Source organism: Coccinella septempunctata, chromosome 2 (genome assembly GCF_907165205.1).
Source record: "Coccinella septempunctata chromosome 2, icCocSept1.1, whole genome shotgun sequence".
Taxonomy (NCBI): domain Eukaryota; kingdom Metazoa; phylum Arthropoda; class Insecta; order Coleoptera; family Coccinellidae; genus Coccinella; species Coccinella septempunctata.
In genome coordinates this window covers 34,383,969-34,409,631 of record NC_058190.1, presented here as the reverse complement: position 1 = coordinate 34,409,631, position 25,663 = coordinate 34,383,969, and the positions used below count along the sequence as shown (strand labels likewise).

Sequence of the window (25,663 nt, the reverse complement as noted above, 5' to 3'; positions counted from 1 at the left end):
CTTTTGGCAGGCGAGAGAGGAGAGAGCAGACCTCTCACAGCGGCTTGCTGCGATATGAAAATATGACATCACGCTGATGGAGTGAGGACTAAGTTATTGCCTTTTTGGTTAGTTCAAGTTGAAGCAGGAAATATAGAATATAGAGACATGGAAATTATCATATCTCTTCATTTCTTGTAAAACGTGAGTTTTTACTTTTGTGAATAACAAACATTTTTCTGCAAGAAATGCTTTCTTTTAATTCGATTAATAAACTGCCTGTCTATAGTTGAGTCTATTCATGTTTTCTTTATCTTTTTGTTTTTTTAATTAAATTAACTTTTTATTTCATTTATCATATTGAAAAATTTTTCATCTTTTTGAAAATCTGGAATGAAAGTGATCTTCAAAGTCTCTCATAACCTGATACAACATAGAAGCATAAAGTTTGACCGAACTAGTTTTCGAGTTTTTTTTATGAAAGAACGATTATAGACACGACGTATATTATATATTTTGAATCAGAAAAAGATATTGGACTGGAATATGTAAAAAACATGGGGTATATAGTTTAAAAAAATGAAAGTTACTACTGTATATACAGAGTGAGTCTTTGACAAGTACAAATATTTTAACAGTAGGGCGTTTTAGAAAAAAAAATTAAAGCATTCCGGACTCGTCTTTACCTACTTCACACTTGAGTAAGAGTCACCCTGTATACATTCGAAATTTTATGTCGATTTTTTTCTTCCCGTGGATATGACATAACGAAAGATCAAAAGGGGGCAACAATGACTGTGTATCGTGAAGGATGTAAGGGGATTTTGTTACAAAAGATATGGCGTAATCGCGGTGAATAATTCAGGTTTTCGCCGATCCGGGGTTGGAAACGTTCAAGAGAGCATCGTCGAAATTATTAGATTCGAAACTGTACCCGTCACTCCTCTATCGAATTAGTCTAGATCCTCCGGTTTTAAAGCCCTTCTCAATCTGAAATCATGAATAATAGATAGTTCGACTCTCGAGACGAGAGAGACAGCGGCCGATATGATGTGCATAAAAGAATGACATTAGGTATATTGGATGAAGCGAAAGTGCATGTTGTATACGTCCTACCCTTGCCGATGCGGCTAATTGACTTTTAACTAAATGCTAGAAAATGGATAAGTCGTGTATGGGGGAGTGAGCAGCTATCGCCGGTTGTAACGAATCTAATCTACACATCAGCCGAATTACGAATTAGCAGTTCCCAGGGGATTGCGCGCGTCCCCACGCAAACGCCAATTGGCCACTTCAAGTTAATGTGTGTGTATGCAGATTGAATCTGTCGGGTTTCTCTCTGCGACAACCCCATCATCTCGTCGTCGTGATCCGATTTTGAAACTGAACTAATCGGCAAGGTCGACGACTCCGGCCCAGATTTATTTAATTTCCTCGTCTGTAGGACTCGCGACCGTGCGGGTGTTAATTTTCGGACCTCGATCCCTTCTCTGATGATTGTTTAACCATGCAGGCTCCATACGTAATGAGTTCGACAACTTCCGCTTATCCTATACGACAAATTGGGCATAATCCAATCTGGCCTAAATTGGTGCGGCTTCCGATTTTCGAGGATCGCCCACAGAATCGCAGCAATTTACGCTTTCTTTCAAACCACCACCTCTAGTATGGGGAGTAGAGAGAACCTAATAACATATATGACCTTCTGTTTCAAAGTTTTAAAGATTCCAACTTATACCATCAGAAGACAGCTCACAAAACTGCTTCTCTCTTGCAAATATAAATATACAGGGTGGGTTAATTTCGATGGGATTGTATGGCACGCTTCCGACCTCGATTTTCAAAAGATGGTTAATGGCCAAAACCGCATCCCTCTATCTCCTTTTGTTTTCAAGTTATAAGTGAGAACTCATTTTCTAGTCCGCCACTTAAGTGATATACAGGGCGAATCTTTGACTAGCACAAATTATTTACTGGTAGATTTTTGAGGTCAAAAGGAACACTTTTCTCCTCTACCATCTTTTACGAATCGGCTTGGTTAAAAAGATACAGGCTGTTGAAAAACCATTAAAAAAGTTAGTTTAGTTCTCACAAACGGTTTTATCGAATGAAATGAATTTCGGAATATAGTTTTTCATTTATTTGATTAATCTTATTCGAACACAAGATATCACCCACGTCTTTCAGTGTCCTCATTATGACCATTACGTACCATAAAAATAACAAAAATTCAAAGAACCCAACTCTTGAAACTAAGTTAGAAGCTATCGAATGAATATTTGAGCGTTTTGTAAAATAGAAGTATTCTTCATATTTCCTCGTATAATGTGCCATGTGCGATTAATTTGATATTAAAAAATTAAAAAAGTATCTGTGTAATTTTAATAATTGGATACTCTGGCCGAATACAACACTGTTCAAAAGCTCCATATTTGTGTAGTGTCATGCACAGATTTAGCTACTTATTCTGAAATAATTTTGTTTTTCCAGGGGTGGCACAGCTCATTACGAAAACTTAAAATGGCTATATGTTTTTATCAGGGCCAAATCGGAAAAAATTTTATGGGAAAAAAGTCTTTCTTTTGACCTCAAGACTCTATGTTGAAATATTTGTACGAGTCAAGGACTCACCCTGTAGGTACTTCATTCAAAACCCAGTAGGAGTTACGTGATGCGGGATCACCCTGTACGAGCAACAGCAAGCAAAATAATGGATTAAAAAAAAAAATAAAACGACTTGTTTTCAATAAATATTTTTCAAGGAAATACAGTGAAGTTTGAAATTTTTTTAGCCCTTTGATAACAGAAACAAAAACATCATTTCAATGCGCACAGTCTGTCGGATTAAAGAAATCACTTCATGCAACAACCGTTATATCAGTTTGTCCAAAAATAACCTTACAAGCATTTCTAACATTTGATAATGAACGGGACAAAATTGTTTTTTCCTCATTATCTTCCAGACTCTACTCACGTTGACTTCTCATGGCATGCTACAAAAGAATCTCCTCTAGTGTTGCAATCACTCAAAATATGCCTGGTGAAGCTTGCAGCACAGAGGATGAGGCAGCAAGCTTTTCTGCCTATTGACACCAAAAATAATCGACGGGCAAGAGATCAGGATATAAGGGTGCTCATAGCGACGAATTGACATCACCCTAGCTTCGTACCTTTCACTTGAAATATAGCAAACTCGAATTCTCTGCTGAGAACCGAAGAAACCAAATCAGACTTAGTATGGAAGGTGAGAATCAGACGAATCCGGGGTCGTTGACAGCCATCCTCAACCGGTGTTAATGCCACTGTCATCTTTCCATTCGGGTTTTTCCAGAGACCCACTGAAAACGTACCGTACCATTTATAATAAGGCGCTCCATTGGATATGCTAGACGTTGCTGTATTATACTGTTTACAAACAGTCCGTGACACCGCGTTGCATTTCAACGACACAACAGGGCTAGAATCCAAAGGTTAAGGCGAAATGACGACCGGTGGTGACTATCGATTGTCGATTCAGTGCACATCGCATAAACAACCATTGTCTCTACGCACACCACGTCGATCGTACCATATGGTTCATTTCGTATTCAGTCGGAAGCGTTTAAGGACGCTACAGTGGCATTAACTATCTGTACGCGATCTAAATGGTATGAAGATCTCATCTTAATTGGTGCATCTTCTTCGCAAAAAGTAGGCATGTTCTCACCCCCTTTTGGAAACCCCACCAAAGATTAAAACACCCATGACATTAATATTCCTCCAGCATATCGAATCTCATCGACATGACCTCAACTCTCATATTTATATCCTGAATTTAAAAATCCCTTACAATGCTCTCGTTCCAGTTAAAAAGATGATTTCGCGTAGGTCTACGTACATTCCATTTCCAAGCAGCAACGATGCAAATTGCAAAATCCCGCTGTGCAGCAACCCTGACTCAATTTTTCCCATTAGCATACCTATACAGGATCGATTTATGGAAGATGTAGGCCACATTTTTCGCCAATAAGGATGGAACGAAGGTCTCCAGATGATATCAACGCAGATTTTTACAAGTGCCGATCGCGTTCAAGAACTACATGTTCCCGACATAAACTGCCATTTATATTGGAGGTCATATTCAATTAAAATTTTTTCCGAAACTAGTTATACACCTCGTAATTTAAATGCAGGAGCCCGGCTAGCTGGAAACCGAAACTGAATATTCAAATGAGAACGTAGTTCCACAACGAAAATTATAATCTCCCATTTTGTATATTACGATAATTACATTGATGTAAATTTTTAATTATACCACGAGGATTTAATTGAATAACAAAATTCGGATCCACTCACGGAGCCGGCTGGTTCTGGATTAAATTTATCGGTCGAATCCGGCGAGCAATTCAGGTAAAAATAAGAACAAACATAGATCTTGACGGCGCCCGATTTATGCTTCACGAAGTGGGGTTATTAATTATTTTAACACTGGATACGAATTGGAGATATAATTCACAGTCGGAAGAATTGACGTCGCTGAATTGGCCGGAAAATTAAACCTAACAATTTACTAACGAGACATGAGGGACAGGATTCCTGGTCAAAAATAGAATGGGTCTTTCATATATAATTTATTGTGCAGCCCCTGCTTAGATACACCTCCCTAAAGATAGCAATTATTAGAAACCAGAAAACTAACAGAAATGAATTTGACCAAACATTCTATAGGAACGCGAAGGCAATAGAAAATGTCCCACTGGATAAATTGATTCAATATTGTGCCTTTCGGTTGCTCTATTCAGTTGAAGATTATTACAAGCGCCAGCTATCAAATCCAAGCGATGATATTGGGAATACAAATGTAGATTGCAGCGACATGGTGATGACAGTTCGAACTAAAAAGTTAATGCAGTCATTGTAATTTTTGGAGGAGATTTTAAGATTTTCGTCAAATAAATCCTTTTTTCTCAGTTTAGAGTTGTTTTTTCTAAATTTTGAAGATTGGTTGTCGAAACTGGATTCAAGTGTGTTTATTATTATCAATTTTAGGTTAATAAATGTCATGAAGTATTAGTATTTATGGAAAAATTTCGACTATGTTCTGAATCAGCTGATAAAAGAGAGCAATATTTTTTGCATCCGAACTTCTTGGCTCTTTACACGATCATAATAGGAGGAAATTGATTATATGAAGAGCCACAACAATGATATCTTGTCTTCTCCATTATATAAAACGGCTAAAATTGCAACATAGATGCCAAGAAAACTTGTCCAAGTAGAACTGAAAATCAGAGATGATTTTCTAAATAAATTTTGTGTGAATTTTATAGAAATTCATATGTATTTCACAAACTAGGTGGAAAAAGTCCTCTCTGAAAGAAACAGATTTGTTTTTTGTGTAAATCCTTTAATTTTGAGGTTATATATCCAGGTTAGTTAATTCACCTTATATTCTTCGTAACTAATTTGAAATATTCAAAATTTCACCATGCTATAAGGACGAGATACATATGTCCTTAAACAATACCTAAACGTTCATTTTATAGTGAAAAATAGTAAAAAACTGACCTCTTAACAAGAAAGTCGTAATCGAAGATTTGCTCAAAGGGTGCAAATTATGAAAACTTCACTAACTAACATTGTCACGAGATAAATGAAGATGTTTTCAGCAGATTCAGATTTATTTTTCATGAAAACCCTTATTGAAACACCAAAATATTTATTTATTTATTCAGAAAAACATCTAACAGGCTGAGGCCTAATTACAGGTGTATCGCTTGGTTGGAATTCATATTTTCAAGGAGAGTTTTGACATCAGTTTTCTCTGGTTTTGTTCTTACATTTATGGCTTCATTATAAAACATCTCAACTACTAAAGTGTCAAGAGTATAAATTGAGCTTATTCTTATTCTCTATTCTGGATGATCAGAAATATGGTCATAGCTACTTTTGACATGAATATTTTCTAGGCATCACAGATAACGCACGGAAAATAAACATTTTTCGAGTTGTTCTCCGTATAATTTTGGATGAAGTTGAAAAAGAATGACACTGCATGCATTCTATGTATCCGATTTCATTGCTGTATCGAGTAGGTACGGTAATGTGAGTCGTTATCGTATTATCGGTCATTAAATAACATCCTACACTGAGAACAATAATAATAAAGGAAGATGATCAATTCGGTTGTGAATTTTGATAGCTACCTAGGATGGGAAAAGAAAATCAGGAGATTTACAGTGTGCAAAATGATTTAGAGCGTGCCAGTGATTCAGAGTCGTGGGATATACATTTTTTGTTTGGTTGACGATCCTGAATATGAAATGATAATAAGAAGAAAAATTAAAATTGCACCATCCCCTACTAAATTATTGATTCCTTACTACAATCCACCTTCTAGAAAATCCGCGATGACTTTGCATCAGTTCCAAACTAGTTTTCGCCCTTCAACCCCTTCGAGGCGGGTACCTGGAGCAACGTTTCCGCATCTCCCTTCGTACAAACAAAACCACCCCCCGTTTACCTTGCGGTATGACTAAAACACACACGGGGCAACCTTGACGAGCAGAAGGAGTAACTCGATAGGATATCGCCAACGTAAAGTGCCGCACAAGAACACCGTCGCTTCGGAAAAAAGAAATCACCCCCGCAGCACGCTGGGACCCCAATCCTGGCAGACCCCCTTCACGTGTATGTGTATGTGTGTGTGTGTGCGTGTATAAGGAGATGTCTTCAGCAGGCGAGCCTGACCGGGCCCGTTTATCGTTTTTGTTTGAATGTCAGCACCAGATGTTCTCAATTTGGTGGCTGCTGGTCCGTTTGTTCCCCTGCTGAATTGCATCTCCGGACAGGGATGTGAAAAGCCGTCGATGATTCAACGTGGAGGTTGGGAAAAATGGGAATCGTATACAGGGCGAATCTTTGACTCGAACAAATATTTAAACAGTAGATTCTAGAGGTCCAAAGAAAAACTTTTTTCTTTACCATTTTTGAAGAGAAGTAGAGGAAATAGTGTTTACTTGGACCTCAGAAATCTTCTGTTGAAATACACTGCGCAAAAAAATTAACACACATTCTGAAAATCTTAACTCTACATTGACTTTATAACTTATTCTTTATGTTCTCTCGGGAAGGTTTTGAACGAAACAAGACACATTAAATGGAAGAAAAATTCAGGATTTCACCGAATCTTATGTGAAAGAAGAGAAATGAACAACTTTCAAAATAGTGAAATGCTGATAAGTGATTTAATACTTGGTATTTCCACCCCTTGCGTTAATTACAGCTCGGCAACGACGGTTCATACTCAAAATGAGTGATCTTAAAATATTCTGATCTAATCCTTCCCAGATTTCTCAGAATTGGATTCCTAAGTCATTAAGAGTAGCTGGATGATTTTCTGAACTTCTCAGCCTTCTATTGAGGTTGTCCCAAACCTGCTCAATCGGATTGAGATCTGACTTCTTGCTGGCCATTCCATTCGAGAGACTTCAACCTCTTCAAGGTACTAATGAACGATGCGCGCACGATGGGGTCTGGCATTATCGTCCAGAAAAATGAAATTTTCATCAATGTATGGGGCAAATGGCACTACATGCTCTTCAAAAATGTTCCTTACATACTTATCAGCATTCATAGCTCCATTATCAACGACCACTAGGTCTGTGCGAGCAGTCAAAGATATTCCACCCCATACCATAATCGATCCTCCCCCGAAACCAGTAGTATTCAGGATATTGCACTGAGCATATCTTTCATGTGGACGTCGATCACAATGGTAGAGGCAAAATCTAGACTCATCTGTGAAGAGAACTCTTTCCCAATCGGCCTCTTCGCAATGGATATGCTCTCTCCCAAAATCCAAACGCGCCCTTCGATGGGCCGGGGTAAGAGCTGGGCCTCTTGCCGCGACACTAAGCCTTAAATCATTATCTCTGAGGCGATTTCTTATTGTCTGAGTGCTAATTTGCACCTCATGAGTTTGCTCAAGCTGAATTTTAAGGAGGCGAGCGGTTGCAAACCGTTGTCTCAACGAAGAAACTCTCAAGTAACGTTCTTGAATGGCAGTTGTTACCCGTGGTCTACCATGTCCTGGTCTTCGGACATTCATACCTGTCTCCCTGAAACGCTGCAACATTCTGGACACACTTGTATGGGAAACTCCAAACCTTTCTGCAATTCTTGTGTATGTCCACCCTTCTTCTCGCAAAACTACCGCTTGGGCATGTCCTCTTGGGTCAAATTGCGTGTTTCGCGTTGCATAGCGATCGAGTGTAGAAAATCAAACGAAAGAAAAACTATTGATCAATATGATTGATCGAGAACAACTGATTTTAGAATAGAGCCAATACATTCAAAATCTGATAATATCATCTTTTTTTATTCCTGCTGGGAAAAAACATCTGTATTGAAGAAAACCGTTGAAAGTGGATAACATATGCATGCATAATTCTGATGAAAATAATTATCATTGAGAACACCTTCAGTTGTAGAATAAATTTGAGATTTCCATAATGTGCCTTAATTTTTTTGCGCAGTGTATATGTATAAGTCAAAGACTCACCCTGTATAGGTAGATACAAAGATTCTAATTCAGTACATAATGAGTAGCCAACTCTCAGAAAGAATTGATGAAAATGGTATATTCATTGAGTAATTGAAGTTTGAACGTGAATATTTTGTCGATGATGCCCATCCCTAACTATCGACAAAATCCCACCGAATCTCTTCAGTCCCTCTCTCTCTCTCTCTCTCTCTCCACTTTTTAATTAACGGCAAGATCCGATGAATAAACACAAATTTCTTTTGTGCAGGCCGTACATCTCTTTCAACGCCTCTCGGATTCACAGAAATGCCTGTGCTCTCTTCTCTCCTCGTTGAATATTCATAATTTCGGAATCAACAAGTTCATTTCCATCTTTCGTATTGAATGGTAATCGGGTAGTTAAGGCCAATTAATTCATTCATTTAGATTTGTGTTATTCATTAATCAGTTCGTTGTTTTCCCTCCTGGAATAATGCGGACGAACGAAGGAACTCGATAATGGAGATGGTGGATTTGGACGCATGCTTCTGGTGAAGAACAGAATTCATTCGATGGGTTAGTTTGGACACGCTTGTAGATGCTCGAAGAGAATTAACATGGGAACGAATTTTTTCAAATTTTGTTGATGTTCCATGGCGAAACCATAAAGTTAGGAAAAAAACAAGAAACCTGTCGAATAATGTCAAAACATTGACATTATTCCATGCATAAGCAAAATATTGCGTTACCATAGCAACGAACAATAACTCATTAGAAGTGTCAGTGTGGAGTTTGAGGTCAAAAAAGTAAACCAGAGTTACGCAATAAATTAAAAGAAAGAAGATGTCCACCGAAATTGTGAAAACCGAAAAATTGTAGTATCGAGCCATCATCAAGTACCTGTATTTAAAAGGGTTAAGAGGTAAGCAGATTTACGAAGATATGCTTAATACCCTTGGTGATCAATGTCCTTAGTATGCGACCGTGAAAAATTGGACTGCAAGCTTCAAAAGAGGTCAATTTTCCATTGATGGCCGATCGGAAAAGCCAGTTTTTGTGGAAATCCCCGAAAATATCGATGCAGTTCATGACATGATTTTATCAGACTATCGAATTGTGCTAAAACGGATATCTGAAGCACTGAATATTTCATACGAACGCGTTCATCATATAGTTCACGTCAATTTGGACATAAGAAAAATTGCTGCAAAATGGATCCCCAAATATTTGAATGTTGACCAAAATCGTGCAAGGGTAGAAGCATCGCGTTCGATCTGAGCTCGATTTGAAAACGATGTAGACTTCTTAAACCGAATTGTTACTATGGATGAGACTTGGGTACATTTCTACGATCCAGAAACAAAGCAACAATCGATGGAATGACGACACTCTGGTTCTCCAAGACCTAAGAAGTTTTGTGTCCAAAAATCTGCTGGAAAAGTTCTTGCTTCAGTTTTTTGGGATTGCTATGGAGTAATCATGATTCATTTTTTGGATAAGGGTAGAACAATAACAGGAGATTACTATTCGACATTACTGACCACTCTACGGGAAAAAATTAAAGAGAAAAGACGCGGAAAGGTTTCCAAAGGTGTTTTGTTTTTGAAGGACAACGCCCCTGCACACACAAATCTCATGTAGCTGCCTTGTTTAAACATTGAGATTGATGGAAATGTGAAATAACAAGTGACGTGGCAAGTTCCCCAACCGATCAGTGATAAATTTATCGAGGGGCGTTAAATCTCACAACCTCGGCGGCCTCTTCTATTCTGAGGCAAAGTGGTGATATTATGAGTCGTTTGTCCTTATTGTAGGATACCGAAGTGAGAAAATCAAACAACCCTAGGCAGCGCATCCGGTCGGATCAGCAATCTGCATCCGCCATGCCGGTTCGCCTTCGAATTAGCCCATTTTATTTATGACTGGCAACGACTAAAACGTTCGCGCAGCACTGCCTTCAGGATAGAAGCGGACAATCCTGGTGTTACCCGGTCGGTCGGGCTTATCGCAGACAGCAGGATAATTAAATTTGTCGCAATGATTTATCGTCCACGGTGCGCCGTTCTCCGTCGCTACGGCCGACGCCTTCGCAGCACTTCCGGCTTCCCGTTGACTCCTATCCTATCCCGGTCCCGAATCTCCGACCGTCTGATGTATGACTCCCCCCGGCCCATCGCAGTGCAACACCTGACGCCGCAATCGATAAGGGCCATTAGCTATTCATAAATTTCGGGAAACGTGCCGCGGGGAGATAAGGACACCGCCGACGCAGGAGGCAGCAAGGAGAAGAAACCGCCGCAAACTGCTTCGCGGTGTTCACGCAGAGATTGTCGCAGTTGCAATACCTGGTGCGGTCTCCGGTTGCCTGATTTGTTGGGGAATTTGCCGATATCGGACCACAGGCCCTTCGTAAATTATACAGGAATTGGAAAGGGTCCTGGTTGAACCACACCAAATGTTGCATATACTTGGAAAATTTGAAATATCATCAATCCTTAATGAATACCTTAGCCTCATAAGGCTTGCAGACATAAATTCAGCGAAACAAACAAGGGAGAGCAGGAAGAAGAACGCTACGGTGTAATCTTTCACTTCTGGATCATTCCAAACAGTTCCTTCACATCTGCGAGATCTGAATCTTACTCAGTGGTCTCCACACAGGCTACTGCAGCTCTAGGAAGCACCAAATGAAGTAGAAATTAGCCTGTAGCATCCTTGAAGCTATCACAGTTCTGGAGTTGATTAAAAGTCTGATTGATAATGGGGGGGCGAACTGTAGATGGCGCAGAGGCAGAACAACTCTTATAAGGGGCATAAGGCATCTTAAGTTCACAGCGGAATAAGCTCTCAAGGACGAGTCTTTGATTCGTACAAATATTTTAAACAGTAGATTCTCGAGGTCAAAAGAAACATATTTTTCCTTAACCATTTTTTTCGAATCGGTTCGGTTCAAAAGATACAGGCTCTTGAAAAACCATAAAAATATTACCAATTTCGTTGCTAACGAAATCAAATGGTCCTGCGAGCCGGATTTTCATCAAGACGTTGCTGCGTAGTTGACTGAATCCGCGGTCATTGGCGTGATTTACAGAGAGGAAAAACTAGTACTGGGCTGAATCGTTGACAAACTTCGTCATCAACTTCATCGTTGGAAGATTGAAATCTAGAAATGTGCAGGGTGAGTCTTTGACTTGTACACATATTTCTACAGAAGCATCCTGAGGTCAAAAGAAACACTTTTTCTCTTTGCCATTTTTTCGGAAGCGGCTCGGTTTAAAAGATACAGGCTGTTGAAAAACCATGAAAAATATTACCAATTTCGTTGCTAACGAAATCAAATGGTCCTGCGAGCCGGATTTTGATCAAGACGTTGCTGCGTAGGCGACTGAATCCGCGGTAATTGGTGTGATTTACAGAGAGGAAAAACTAGCACTGGGCTGAATCGTTGACAAACTTCGTCATCAATTACTTTGTTGGAAATTTGAAATCTAGAAATGTGCAAGGCGAGTCTTCGACTTGTACACATATTTCTACAGAAGATTCCTGAGGTCAAAAGAAACACTTTCTCTTTGCCATTTTTCCCGAATCGGCTCGGTTCAAAAGATACAGGCTGTTGATAATACAAAAAAATGTCATTTTGAGTTTTATCTAACAAAGGGTTCTATCGAATGAAATGAATTCGGAATATAGTTTTTCATTCATTTGATGAATCTTTTTCCAACACAAGATATCACCCACGTCTTCCAGTTTCATCATTATGACCATTACGTACCATGAAAATACCGAAAATTCAAAGAACCCAACTCTTAAAACGAAATTGGACGTTATTTAATGAATATTTGAATGTTTTCTAGAATAAAAGTATGTATTTCTCATATTTCGAGTAACTTGAATTTGAAAAATATCTAGGATATTTGGAAAATTGGGTGTTTTGGCTGAATACAACTCTGTAACAGAGATTCACAGATGTGTAATGTCACGGATTTAAATAATAGTTTATCTGAAGGTAATTTTATTCTTCCAGGGGTGGCATAGCTCATCATGAAAACTTTAAATGGCTATATCTTTTTATCAGGGTCGAATCGGAAAAAATGGTACAGGAAAAAAGTGTTTCTTTTGACCTCAACTGTTAAAATATTTGTACGAGTTTGTACTCACCCTGTATAAAATATAATTTAGAGCAGAACGAAATATAATAACGAGCAGGGAACAAGGAACGTTGAAAAAACTTGCACGTCGGCAGATTTTCCGAAGAAGCCAGTCGACGAAAATCGTCGGCCAAGGGACGAGGAGGAACAATAACAATCCATCTAGCGGTAGGGCCGGCGGAAGATCGATTTTGCAAAGTAACCGAGGGAAACAGCCGAAACGGCGTCCTTAAGTTCGACGGCACTATTTCATTTTAATGGTCCCCACGGTCCTGGATTCCATTAAACTGTTTCTCCTGTAAAGTTTACTTTTGCCACTGGGACCATTAGTTTGATGCAGCAGGAAACAATCCGACCAGAGGACTGGGATTGATAGATGAAGCCGGCGTCTTAGCCTTTTCCGACTGCTTACTCGGCATCCCATAACTCAGGAACCCGTTCCGTATTAAGGCAGAAATTCGAAAACATTCTTTCTCCAAGGGAACGTTAAGGGATGAATGGGTAGCGGAATGTAATAAAGGCTTTGTTGCGATGCAGCAGATTTCGAATAAAGTAGTCGTTATTACCCTCTTCGATATCTATTTCGGTTTTCCTAACGGCGCAACATTTTCATCAATTGCCAATTAAGGACGTTCGATTCGGAGGCTCCACAGACGAAAAACCATCCTCTATTCAAGCCAGGAAGTCGTCTAGAATGCCCTCGACTTAATGGCCTGCTCAAACCATCTGGAAAATACCTTCTTCCCTCCATCTGAATTCATCAGTGTCGCAAAAAATCAGAGACAGCAATACACTCAAATTTTAAGACGTTCTTATAAAAGAGGAAAGTTTCAGTCTGTGACACAACGCCGAATGGATTTTAACACCAGTAGAACTTTGAACCTAACAAGGTACCCATCCGAAATCGCCTGTAATTAACAGCGACAACAATTAGGTAAACGACTCATTGAGCCATTCGAGGACACGGCATAAAAACAAACTACAGAATCCTACAACATGAAAAACATTGTTTTCACGTCATAAAGAACTGCGTTTTTTCGTCGCGGAAATCTAACCTTGGTCAAATCCGCAGGTTGAAACATGCTGAACTTTCTAATTAGAATTTATCCGTTTGTTTTTCCGCGTGAAGAAACCGCGAACAGCACGTCCGATGACAGAATTATAAAGGTAAGTCATCGTCGAACCAGTCCTCTGAAAAATTTGGGTTAGACGACGACAGTGTCTCCTCTAAAAATAGAGCAGTAGTATGCTGATATCAGGGGCGGTCTTTGCAAGACAGCTCAGTGCTCGATAGATCGTATAAAGTTAGGTCAGAAATGTTAGTTATTCCTCTAAGTGGATATCCTCGATATTATAACGGGTTGAAAAACATTTGCGGAATATTTCACGAGGTATGTAAATAAGAGGATAATGCGCAATTCTTCAGGCGATCTACTTTACCATAAATGTCAACAATCTCGTCGACTGTTACGAAATCGTTTTCTCCGTTTTTTTTCAACACACGCCGAGTGTGGCAACACACCTGGTTTGAATTTTCCATCACGAGCAGTACTGTATCGAGCTTCTTACTTTAAGCATCACATCATGAATCAACTCGAATTGATAATGGAATTTTTCTAGAACGAAGAACCAATGTGGTTCAACAACCAAATCGATCACCTGCTTGAAGCATTCGAAAGCATGAAAAATGATCAGGAAGTATTCCAGTTGAATATTCATTGGTACATGGAAGAAATTCTGAAAAACCCAGACTACTAGACAGGACCATCCTTCAAATCAGCAAATCATTATTGCACGAAACATTTCAATCAAATGACAGGTGAGAGAATTTTGCTGCAGTGTTATAGACCATATTGAACTAATCCTAAAAAGGATAAGAACCGTCTTGGATCAAATCCATATGTTGTTCCCATTGTTGACCGATAACAGTCAAAACCAGGAACAAATCGTTGGGCGAAGGATCCAAAAAACTCCGAAACCGCTGGAATGTCTCCAGCTTGAAAGAGAGAAGGTTCAGCATGCGCCAATATCAAACGTCCTGAATAATAACCCTGGATCTCTTTCGCGTATTATTCAAAACGGCAATCATTCAGGCTGTCATTCAGCTGTTCCACATATTTAATGTTCGCGGCCCCATAAATTCACGTTAATCCGCCACTGACCCGCTGGTATGCTACAAGTGACTGAAAGGCCTGGATTATATATCGCAAGGCGCTCAAAATGAGAATACCTCTCTAACACGGACGGCTCTAGGATGCCAATGGCAGCATCCGACGCATGTGTTGTCGTCTGAACCCGGTATAATTAACGCGGTATTTATAGTGCAAGGGCAACGATCAAGTCCTCTGTCTTGTGTTTCATCGGGGGACAGGAACAGCGACAAGAAGCGACCGAGGGTTTAGCGCAGACACCAATTTCGTCGCTAACGAAAACAAATGGTCCTGCGAGCCGGATTTTCATCAAGACGTTGCTGCGTAGGTGACTGAATCCGCGGTCATTGGCGTGATTTAAAGAGAGGAAAAACTAGCGCTGGGCTGAATCGTTGACAAACTCCGTCATCAATTTCTGCGTTGGATGATTGAAATCTAGAAATGTGCAGGGTGAGTCTTTGGCTTGTACACGTATTTCTACAGGAGATTCCTGAGGTCAAAATAAACACTTTTTATCTTTGCCATTTTTTTCCAATTCGGCTCGGTTCAAAAGATACAGGCTGTTGATAATAAGAAAAAAAATTTATTTTTCATTTTTTTTTCAAGTTCATCTCACAAACGGTTTTATCGAATGAAATAAATTTCTGAATATGGTTTTTCATTTATTTGGTGTATCTTTTTCAAACACAAGATTTCATTTATTAATTTTTATCAGGGCCGAATCGGAATAAATGATATAAGAAAAAGGTGTTTCTTTTGACCTCAAGAATCTACCGTTAAAATATTTGTACGAGTCAAAGAATCACCCTGGATAGTTCGCCCTTGACTCTTTAAACCTTAAATCTATACAGGGTGTTTTCAAAGGTGAGGCTTTTTATTACAGAAGGTAGAACTCATCAAAATAACTCGTTTGTATAAAATATCCAAGATGGCTGAGATACAACCCCTAGAAGTTCGACAAAATTTAATTGAATTTCAAGTACGGGATTGTGAAGGTGACTCCGGCTTCGCAAAAACGAAACAAAACATAAACATATGGCTGGACAATGAATGGTTCAGTACCAAGTTCATCGGATTAGATGCATCAGGTCACTTTTGAGAGAATCATAATTGTTGTATCGTGCAATTTAGGGTGAAAAAAGAATGTAGAAAATCGAGGCAGTTTCTTGAAAGCGCTTATGTTAGTTATTTTGAAAAAGTGCTATGATGTTTCCCCAATTTATCCCATTTTTACGAAGTTTGTTGGAATGTTCGAACAAGAAGATTGTGATGCCTATTGTGAAAAAATTCGGGAATAATTTGGACGAATTTTATTGGTGAGATTTTGAAGTATTATTCTATTTTTTACACTTGTGTTCTAAGTCTCTTCTGTGTATTGGTACCGAAATGAGCCATTTCATGAAATCATGTAAGTTACTAAAAAATAATGAGAACAATTCGGCAATCCTAAGTTTCCATTTACATAACCACGTAAATATCGAACGAGCCAATATCCTAAACGAAACCACATGGTCGAATCAGGAGATGAGTTTTTTCCCACTGCTTTGCGATAATTCATCTAACAAACGGTCTAGGGCCGTATTAGAATCTGATTCAGTAATTATTTTCACTTTTTTATTTCAACTTTGTCATTTTGAAAGTTTTGTATAGGCTTCATTTTGACCAGTTCTACCTTCTGTTGAAAAAAAAACCTTCATCAACAAATACACCCTGTAAGTATACATACATTTAAGATAATAAATTACCTCTATATACGGTAAGTAGATTGCACACTCTTACTTAATCTCAATTCCCATGTTTTTTAACCTTTTTAATTTGAACTTACAAAAAATTGTACCTTTCAGCTAGTCTGATGATGGTTTAGAATAAGAATCAATATCGATCACCCAAGAGTATATTCAAAAAATTGTGTTTTATCACTACCTACCGATTTAAAAGTGGTGTTTTCACTGCACATTTATAGTTTTTAAATGAGACTACTCCTATTGTCGAAATGAATTGAAAACCTGCTTTCATACTGTATAATTTAACTTGTAGGATTTTATTTCCTTATCGATAAAGCAGACTTACAGCGGGTTTCATAAAACTTTGATTGTTCGATCAACGAGTTGACAGTCACTCGATTTCTAAAATGAAATCACCGAAACCTTTTCATTTCTGAATATATTGAACAAGTAGCAATTGAGAATGATTGAATGGACGTATCAACATCATAATTTGATGCAAGAATGATATTCTGAATGACGATGACTGAATTATAGATTGAAAACAAATTGACGTCAATTCGTCAATCAAGCGTTGATTCCCCGATCAAGCTTTACGAAACCCGTGGTGTATCACCAAATCGAATACGATAATGAAATCGATTCATTACCAAATCATGAAGAATCCAACAAAAACAGTTTTCTATTACGCACATATAACCGCCGAACTGTCCATGTAAAGCGCGGCGCGCGTGCATCTAAAAATCTGTTGTTCAATAAATTGAACAAATCCACCTGTTTGCTGACGGGGGCCGCCGTAGGACGATTACATGCCATCACTGTCTCCTGAATTAGGCCGTTTCGGGGGATACGCTTCCGCGTCTCTCCTCTAAACTCACTTTCCCGCGTTTTACAAGCTATTTGAAGTCAATAAAATGATAATGCTCCAATAAAACCGGCGCTCCGAAGCACCGCGTTGGGACGCCCGCCGCCGTCGGAAACCGGCTAAGTGATTCCAGGCGATGCAAATTGTATCAAGGACGGGAAGACGAAAGGGAAACGCCGTTTTCGGGACAATCGGCGACTTTTGACGCGACAAATTCCGTCCGGAGGACTTTGCGAGCAACTTTAAAACGGTTATAGACGAGAATTCGAAGGAAAATCGATATTTTGATGGATTGAGGGGGTGAAAAGTAATTTGATGACTTCAGTGGGCCACTCTGTATCATTTTTTATAAGTTGCCAAACAGTCGGCGTAGTTTACGAAAAAAAAACAAAAGTCCATTGAAATGAAATATTGTTCGAGATTAAAAGTTCTATTTTACTGTTTATTACATTTCATTTTTCATTTAGATACTAGAAATTATATTTCATTTATAGTGTTTTTTTATACAGATAAGTAAAAATTAAAGCACAAAACTCATATCTTCGGTTTTCTTATTTCGTGAAAAAATGCTCCAGCGGATTGATCCTTATTATAAATTACGCAACTTTTCTATTAATCCTTAAATACAAAAGATGGTGAGTCTTTAACTCGTATAAATATTTTAACAACAGTAGATTCTTGAGGACAAAAGAAACACTTTTTCCTATACCACTTTTTCCTATTCGGCCCTGATAAATAGATATTGCCATTTTAATTTTTTATAACGAGCTGTGCCACCCCTGGAAAAACAAAAAAGGGAATACTCCTTCTGACGAAAATGATGTATTTTTTATGAAATATCTTTGAAACGTCACATTTTGAAATAACCATTTCAACCGTTTTCCAAAAAAAATTATTTTAAGTGCTTAAAAATGAAAAATAAAAATGGGTATTTAAAATTTAAAGCGTTTCGTTTCCATTGCACAAGTTGGCAACATCGACTGAAATGTGCGTTGATAATAAAGGACAACAAATACACTATCTTGATGAGATAGAAAAAGATGGCTGTCTATGAAGTCTGCGACAAACGAGGAAGGTCGTAAAATTTTATGGGATTTTTATGACTGGTTGCTATTGAGGCTGGCCAGTGAGTACGCGCCTTATGATGAATGTTAATCAACAGATGTTATTTTATAAACAAGTCATTGTTCTTTTTATTTTCTAGTAGGCACAGTTGCCAACTCGTAAACTAGAAAAGAAGCGATTTAAATTTTAAAACCTTATATTTGAAGAATGATTTTGAATAGTTTCTGCGGCGCATTTGAAAAATTCTAATCAAACTCATGATTATTCAGTTTAAACTTGCCTATGCTGTGATAACCAAATTGGGGAGAATTCCCCATTACCTTCAGAAAAACTAGCTAAGTCTGTGAGACTACACATCTGTGGATCTTTCAAACAAAGTTGCATTCACCCAAAGTACCCAATTTACCGAATACCATAGATATTTTTCAAATTCGAATTACTCTAAAACGGCCCATTATACGAGAAAATTTGAAGAATACTTTTATTTTACAAATAGTAAAGTAGTTGGGTTTTTGAATTTTTAGTATTTTTATGGTACGTAATGGTCATAATGAGAAAACTGGAAAACTTGGGTGATATCATGTGTTCGAAAAAGATTCATCAAATAAATGAAAAACTATATCCCGAAATTCATTTCATTCGATAGAACTGTTTGTGAGATAGAAACTAAAAATAACAATTTTTATAGTTTCTCAACAGCCTGTATCTTTTAAACAGAGCCGATTCGGAAAAAATGGTGAAGGAAAAAAATGCCACTTTTGACCTCAAGAATCTACTGTTATAAAATATCTGCACGACTCACCCTGTATACATACTATCAGTTAGTAAACAACAGAAACCCCATCCGACAGCGCGAAAAAAGGAGAAATACGCGGCCGCAAGAACGCATCCCTGCGCCACCCCCGTCCCCGATAATTCAGACGAATGGCAGAAATAATTCCTCCCCAGCCGAGCCGGAGCCTTCTCGAGAGCCGGCAGCAGGAGTTGGAAAAAGGAAGTTATTACACTTATTTCCACGGTCTGGGATTTCGAATCAATTTATCGTAAAACATCTAAGACGGAAGCGATGTGAGACGCCAGCCCTGAGTGTATTAGATCATTCCGTGATGTTATTTGCAAAAAGCGTATAGCGAGGGGTGGAGAGAGGGTAGGGCCGGGGAGAGAGAGCAGGGAGCTGTGCTGGTAATTGGTGTCAATTTGGACTGACGCATCGTGATGCGAGAGAGGGATTGAGTTACATCCCCTCGGCAAGCTGCGGTCACCCTCTCTCCTCCAATCGTCGATTGAATAAAGCGCGATAAACACTGCAATATGCATCTCTATCGGCGAGGACCTACGTTTCCAGCCACCCCCTAGCCGGCTCATTATTTTGAGAGAGGAGACGAGGGTGGCTGGCTTAAGGTTTTTTCTTTGCGTGCGCTACGACTTTAAGCTTTATACGTCTAATTAAACTTTTCATTGTTTGCGCGCTCCACCCTTACGTGCCGCAAAAACCACCGGGAAGCATTGACTCTGCCGTGAAGTCAAAGGGCGGTTTACGATCTCCGATCATCTTTAAAACACAAAAAGCACGGTGTTTTTGGTCTTCTTGGAAGTCTTTCTTGAGGATAATTCATACAGCGAATAAAATAAAAATATGAACAAGATAAAAAATGAGAAAAACAAACAAGCACAACAATATGAACAAAAGATGCCAAACGATCAAATGACTATTCCACAATAACAATTCTTCCCTTCCTTATCTTAAATCTAAGAATGAAAACAAAAGGTTATCCCAAATATGTAGAGAAAATTCATTTCCAAGTTCGTTCTATAAACAGAATGAAAAAGTTCAAACAATATTCTGATATTTTGATTGAAGTAGTTTCTGATTGATGAATTTCTAATTGTAACTTTATTTGGGTTATATGGTTATATTTTAAGTATATTGTGTCTTATTTTATTTGCTGTATAAACTTACCTTCATTCATGATTTTAATATAAGCTAATCCTCAATGACCTGGTTCGATGAGAAACAGATTTTTGGAATAGGCAAACGATGTACAGAAGGTAACTTCACATTTGTCATTGATCTGGATAGAGTAGTAATTATATTAATGACTTCTAGGGGGGGTATAACATGATCAAGATTAATGAAAAAAATGGTAGGTTGAAATACGAAGAGAGTTAGATCTTGTGATCATGTTCGAAGTTGAGAGAAAACTACTAAAAATTTAATAAAATCCCCCTATTTTCATATCGAGGAAATATCTTGCTTCTTGTATTCTTGGTTTGTTTTCTTTTCTGAACTTCTTGAAAATGAACAATATTATCATTAATGTATTTTTTACTGATCGAGGCGCTATAACCTTATATGTAGAAATATTTGTTTTGTTTAAATACAAAAAAACAATAAGAATAAAACTTTTAATCAGAATAAATGACTCTCTTTTCAACCCAGTGGCGTCCCCCGTTTCGAAGTCGAACAAAAATGCCAAGTCACCTTCTGGACATGCCTTACGGACCCCATCAACACGGGAGTATCTTAATGGAAAATCTCACTGGTGAAAAAAAAATTGATAACTTACGACATCCGGCGTGCTCGCACCGTCCGTGTGAGACGTCGAGTCCGCGTTACTTCTGGTGCCTCCATCTCCGTTGGTCGATCCAGTGAGCTCGGGGGGTTTGCCCCCATCCCGCTCGTCTATCACTAAGTCTATGGGCATTTTTCCCTTCAGACAACTTATGTACCGATGACAGAAATTGTCACAGAGTTCGTGTACCTGAAACAAATAGTCGAATGAGTAATGCACTCAAGAACATTTTTTTTTCATTATTTCAATAATTTTTATTATACAGGGTGATTCTTTGACTTGTACGTATATTTTAACAGGAGATTGCTGTGGCCAAAAGAAACACTTTGTCTCTTAACCATGTTTTCCAATTCGGCTCGGTTGAAAAGATACATGCTGTTGACAATCCAGAAAAAAAAGTCATTTTGGGTTATATCTCACAAACGACTTTATCGAATGGCTGAAAAATTGAGCGTTTAACCATATCACTGAGTTAATGCTATTCTATGGCCCCAATCCGATTTTCCTCCTTCATCGTTCAATCATATAGGCTCTCATTTGAGCAAACCAAATTGCTCTAAGCGAAAAAAACTAACTCGTTTAATGACGACGTTGTTTGCCCGCCACGTTTAAAATTATGAAGTAGAGTTCGCCATGCAGAACTTGGTCATTTACCACGATTAAGGCGTAATTAATTGCCCGCTCAAGTATTGCTGCATGGTTGGCAACGGAACGACAAGACGGACGCTTGGTTGAACCTGGTTGTTAGTTTCAGTTGTGTTAGACTGAGTTGGACGCATATGCATACGAAATGTTCCAAATGCAGCTTGCGCTCCCGAGAAGATGGATTCTCGTTGTGATCAGGCTGCTTATGGACAGATTTAATAGATGTCGCGAATTCAGCAAGTTTTGGCTGAATAATAACTGGAGACGATAATTACGTAGAATTGTCGTTGCAATAACGCGAACTAGGCATGAACCAACGTAGGAAATTCCAGAGAAGTCGAAAAACATCTGAACACAACTGAAGACCGCTTTGGGGACCATTGTCCACTCATCAGTACAGTGTAGTGTTTAAATATTTGAAATGTGGTCTAGCGAGCAAACCCTCTTGACTCTTCTGCAGTCGCTTGACGAATTGTTGCACATTCGTTGACTGGAGGTAGTAGTTAAATTTGGGAGCCATGAGTGGGTGTAGGAGTCTGCAGAGAAAGTAAGGTTTGGTCTTTGCGGAACAGGTGGAGTATCGTAATGAGAATTGGAAATATTTCTCAAAGCGACGCTGCGGTTTTGCTTAAGGCACCATCCTCCGGTTGAAATATTTAACACTACACTGTACTGATGAGCGGACAATGATGTTTCAACTTCTCTGGGATTTCTACGCTTGTTCATGACTTTCTCGCATTATTGGAAAAGATGGAGGAATTAATTTTTTCCTATTATGAATGTGTTTTTTTGGTAACGGCGTGAATGCCATTTAACCCAGTCGCCTTGGCTCGGTAACAGCCTCGGAAACAGGAGAATTAGGCGGTTGGGAACGATGGACTCGGGTTACATTTCCAGGGCGGAGGGGTAGGTACATGTATAATTGGAGGATTGGAGTCAGATCGATAACGGAGCCAGAGACATCGTCTAAACGTACCACGGTTTCGATTTCAGGCGACCTGCCCCGGTCCTACTAGCAGGCCCGTCTCTCAGATTTCACGCAGCGACATGTAAAAATATGGAAATTGCGCGGCAGAATGCGGCCTCCGATCGCCGCCGACAAGCTGGGCACACGGAGCGCATCGCTTTGCATTCGCAGACACATTTAAATTGCTAAAAGGGAACACTATCAAATGGTTTATCTCTCTCTCTTCTTATACGATATTATAATCTCGTTGCAAGACAAATGCAAGAACCGGTTCTCCCAGACGAGGAGAGCCTTCTCGGCCGGCCATCTTGAGGCGGCCGCGCGGGGATCGACATGCAAACTAGCCAATATTGCCGCGGGTATAAGACACTATGATCAAACTGCCTCCCTTTGAACGGACGCCCATTAAATCTTATCTTTACGGGAGATTTTAATTGACGGACTGTGTTTCCCCCCATTCTGCTGGTTCGGCTTTATCTGCGGATTCGGCGGGTCGTATCTGAATCGTGCGTACCGGACCTCGTATTGCAATTAATACGTTGCCTTGCCGCAGATGGGGATACTGATAACGTGTCGCGGATTTCTGGTGACATGCTGGTATTTTTCGCGTCCGAGTTTACAGCCCCGATATGAGTCTTGGCTGCAGCGTCCTTATATCGGCGGAATTGGTAGTTATCGGTCAGCAAGATGAATACGCCACGATAATTTCTGATCTTCAGTCTAGTACTCCAAGACATCCATAATATGAAGCCGATGCATAGTTGGCTTCACGATCAGCATAAAAGGCCATAATCCGATAAGTTGATAACATTTCACGAATTTCAAGAAATTAGGTGCTTTGGCTGAATGAAACTCTGTGAAAGATCCACCGAATTAACCTCAAAATATAATACATTAGAGATGTGTGGTGTCATAAATGTGGCTTGCTATTCTGAAGGGAATTTTGTTGTCATTTTAGTGTTTTTTCTTCAATTTGACAAAATGTTAAATGGGTTATGTCTGAATGTGGTAACTGTTGTACGACAGTTTTATAATAAATGAGTACATATTACTACATATTGGAGATGAATACAGAACTGAGTAGTTCCACGATACAACAATTTTTCAAGTGATCTTATGCAACTAATCAGATGCCGGAGTCACCTTCCCCAGTTTCGTACTTGAAATTTAATGAAATTTAGTCGAAATTCTTGGATTTGTAGCTCAGTCATCTTGAATATTATATCTTTATAACTTCAACCTTCTGTAAAAAAAGCCTCACTTTCGGAAACACCCTATATTGTAGCTTATTTCGGAGGTTAAATTGGCTCTTGTATGTGAATCTATACACTAGCCGACCATAAATTGAATTTCATACTGCTGTTTATGTTCTCAATTCAATCGTACAAATTGGATACAAATGTACCAATTTCGAATGCTGAATTCGAATATTTCTTCTTTTCAAATACTTTTCTAGGTTATATTCCAGTTCTGTGATTAAAACTACATAAATTATTGAAGACCTTTTGTGACCAGACATTAAGCTGTGTCTGGATTTTCAAGGCCTACTGGGATGTCAAACATTCTTTGGACTATAGAAGAAGGCTTCGTACAAAAACACAAAAATACATCGAATTCCGAATTCTTCTATGGAACGCAACTCTATCGCAACCCCGCCCGTCTGAATGACCCCAGTCGGTCCCAAATACACCCCCCGAAAGACTATGCGAAATGAAAAAACAAACATTTTCCCCCGGACCGTTCCAATTCGTCGCGATAACCCCGGCGGCAATAAAATGCATAAAATTTGTCGAAATACCGGGTATTCCGACCCGGAGAGCCCTTTATCGATCTAAATGGCGGAATATACCAGCCGTAATCTGCCCGAGCGAAAAATTCCGAAGGAAAATTCCCCACGGAGGACGTGCTGCGGTCCCGAAAGCGAATATCCTGATGGTTTCTACTCCGGTTACGCTATATCTAGACAGTTCATAGAAATGCACGCCAGATTCCGTTTCCGACCACAGATTGTTCGGAGAGTAGATCTGGCAACGTTTTTATTCCGGTTAGAATCAAATCAATCCTCAATCGAAGGACCAAAATTCATAAGAAATTTCACGAGGTGGAATCAACATGTAATGCCATGAACGACGAGCCTAATTTAACCTGTGATGAAACGGATGGCATTTGCAGTAATTTTTACCCATTTTTCTTCGTGGAAAACCGGTAGGCATGAAAGCCAGTACTCGCTGTACAACAAAGTTGTATGGAACAAGCTCCAACCTGACACGTTACGTGTAATACTAGTGTACTCCGGACAAAATACGTGTAGCTCACAATTTCTACTTTGGTTGAAGCACCTTTTAGGAATCCGAGTGAATTCCGAGGAACTCAAAAATGTCGACTGGGATTCCTATCCAAAAAGGCCGCTCATCTCATAATTAGAATTTCTTAGGAGCTGGCCACATTCCTAACATGAAGAATAAAGAAGTGGACAAGCCGATATCGGTTACACGTCGCGTTCCTCAAATTAACGACCTATGAAAAATTCCCATTGTAGGTAATACGATATCTCTACATCGGATCATCAAGTATTTAAGGACGACTGTGTCCGTAGAGCTCGGCGGTTTTTCATTATTTTCGTTATCTTCGCGTTTTATCTTGGACGCGTCCTTTGGTTTACGCAGAAGTGTATCTTTTATAGGTAACAAATTAGCCGATATGAAATGGATTATTTCCTTCGAAAAATACCTATTTCTTTGAATTCTTCTCAGTTAGATCGACAACCAACTAGTGGTTTGGTAGGTTTGTTGTCTTGTTCGAGCTCACCATTTTTTGTTAGCTTGTTCCCAAGAATAAGAGCGTTATAATTTGGCTCAAATGTTTGTCAAGTCAACTTGGAGTTTGTGATGTTCAAAATCCGACGGTTTCAGAGTTATTGGAATCTTCTCAATATTGAAAAAAATACCGATCCCATTGAATTGGACCTCAGTACCGCGAAAACAACCAGCAAACTCCTCGAATATCAAGATATTCCGAATTTTTGTGCCAGGACCCGTCCAAGT

At 39.1% G+C, this 25,663-nt stretch overlaps 1 protein-coding gene across 3 annotated transcripts in view; it reads right to left on the bottom strand.

Annotated features, from left to right (window-relative positions):
• Positions 1-25,663, bottom strand: part of LOC123307343 (homeobox protein homothorax) — a 220,057-nt gene that overhangs the window by 133,180 nt on the left and 61,214 nt on the right. For all 3 annotated transcript variants that reach the window (XM_044889606.1, XM_044889608.1, XM_044889607.1), the window contains one exon: positions 21,002-21,196. In XM_044889606.1, the coding sequence (XP_044745541.1) occupies positions 21,002-21,196 (195 nt within the window). The remainder of the gene's footprint in view (positions 1-21,001; positions 21,197-25,663) is intronic.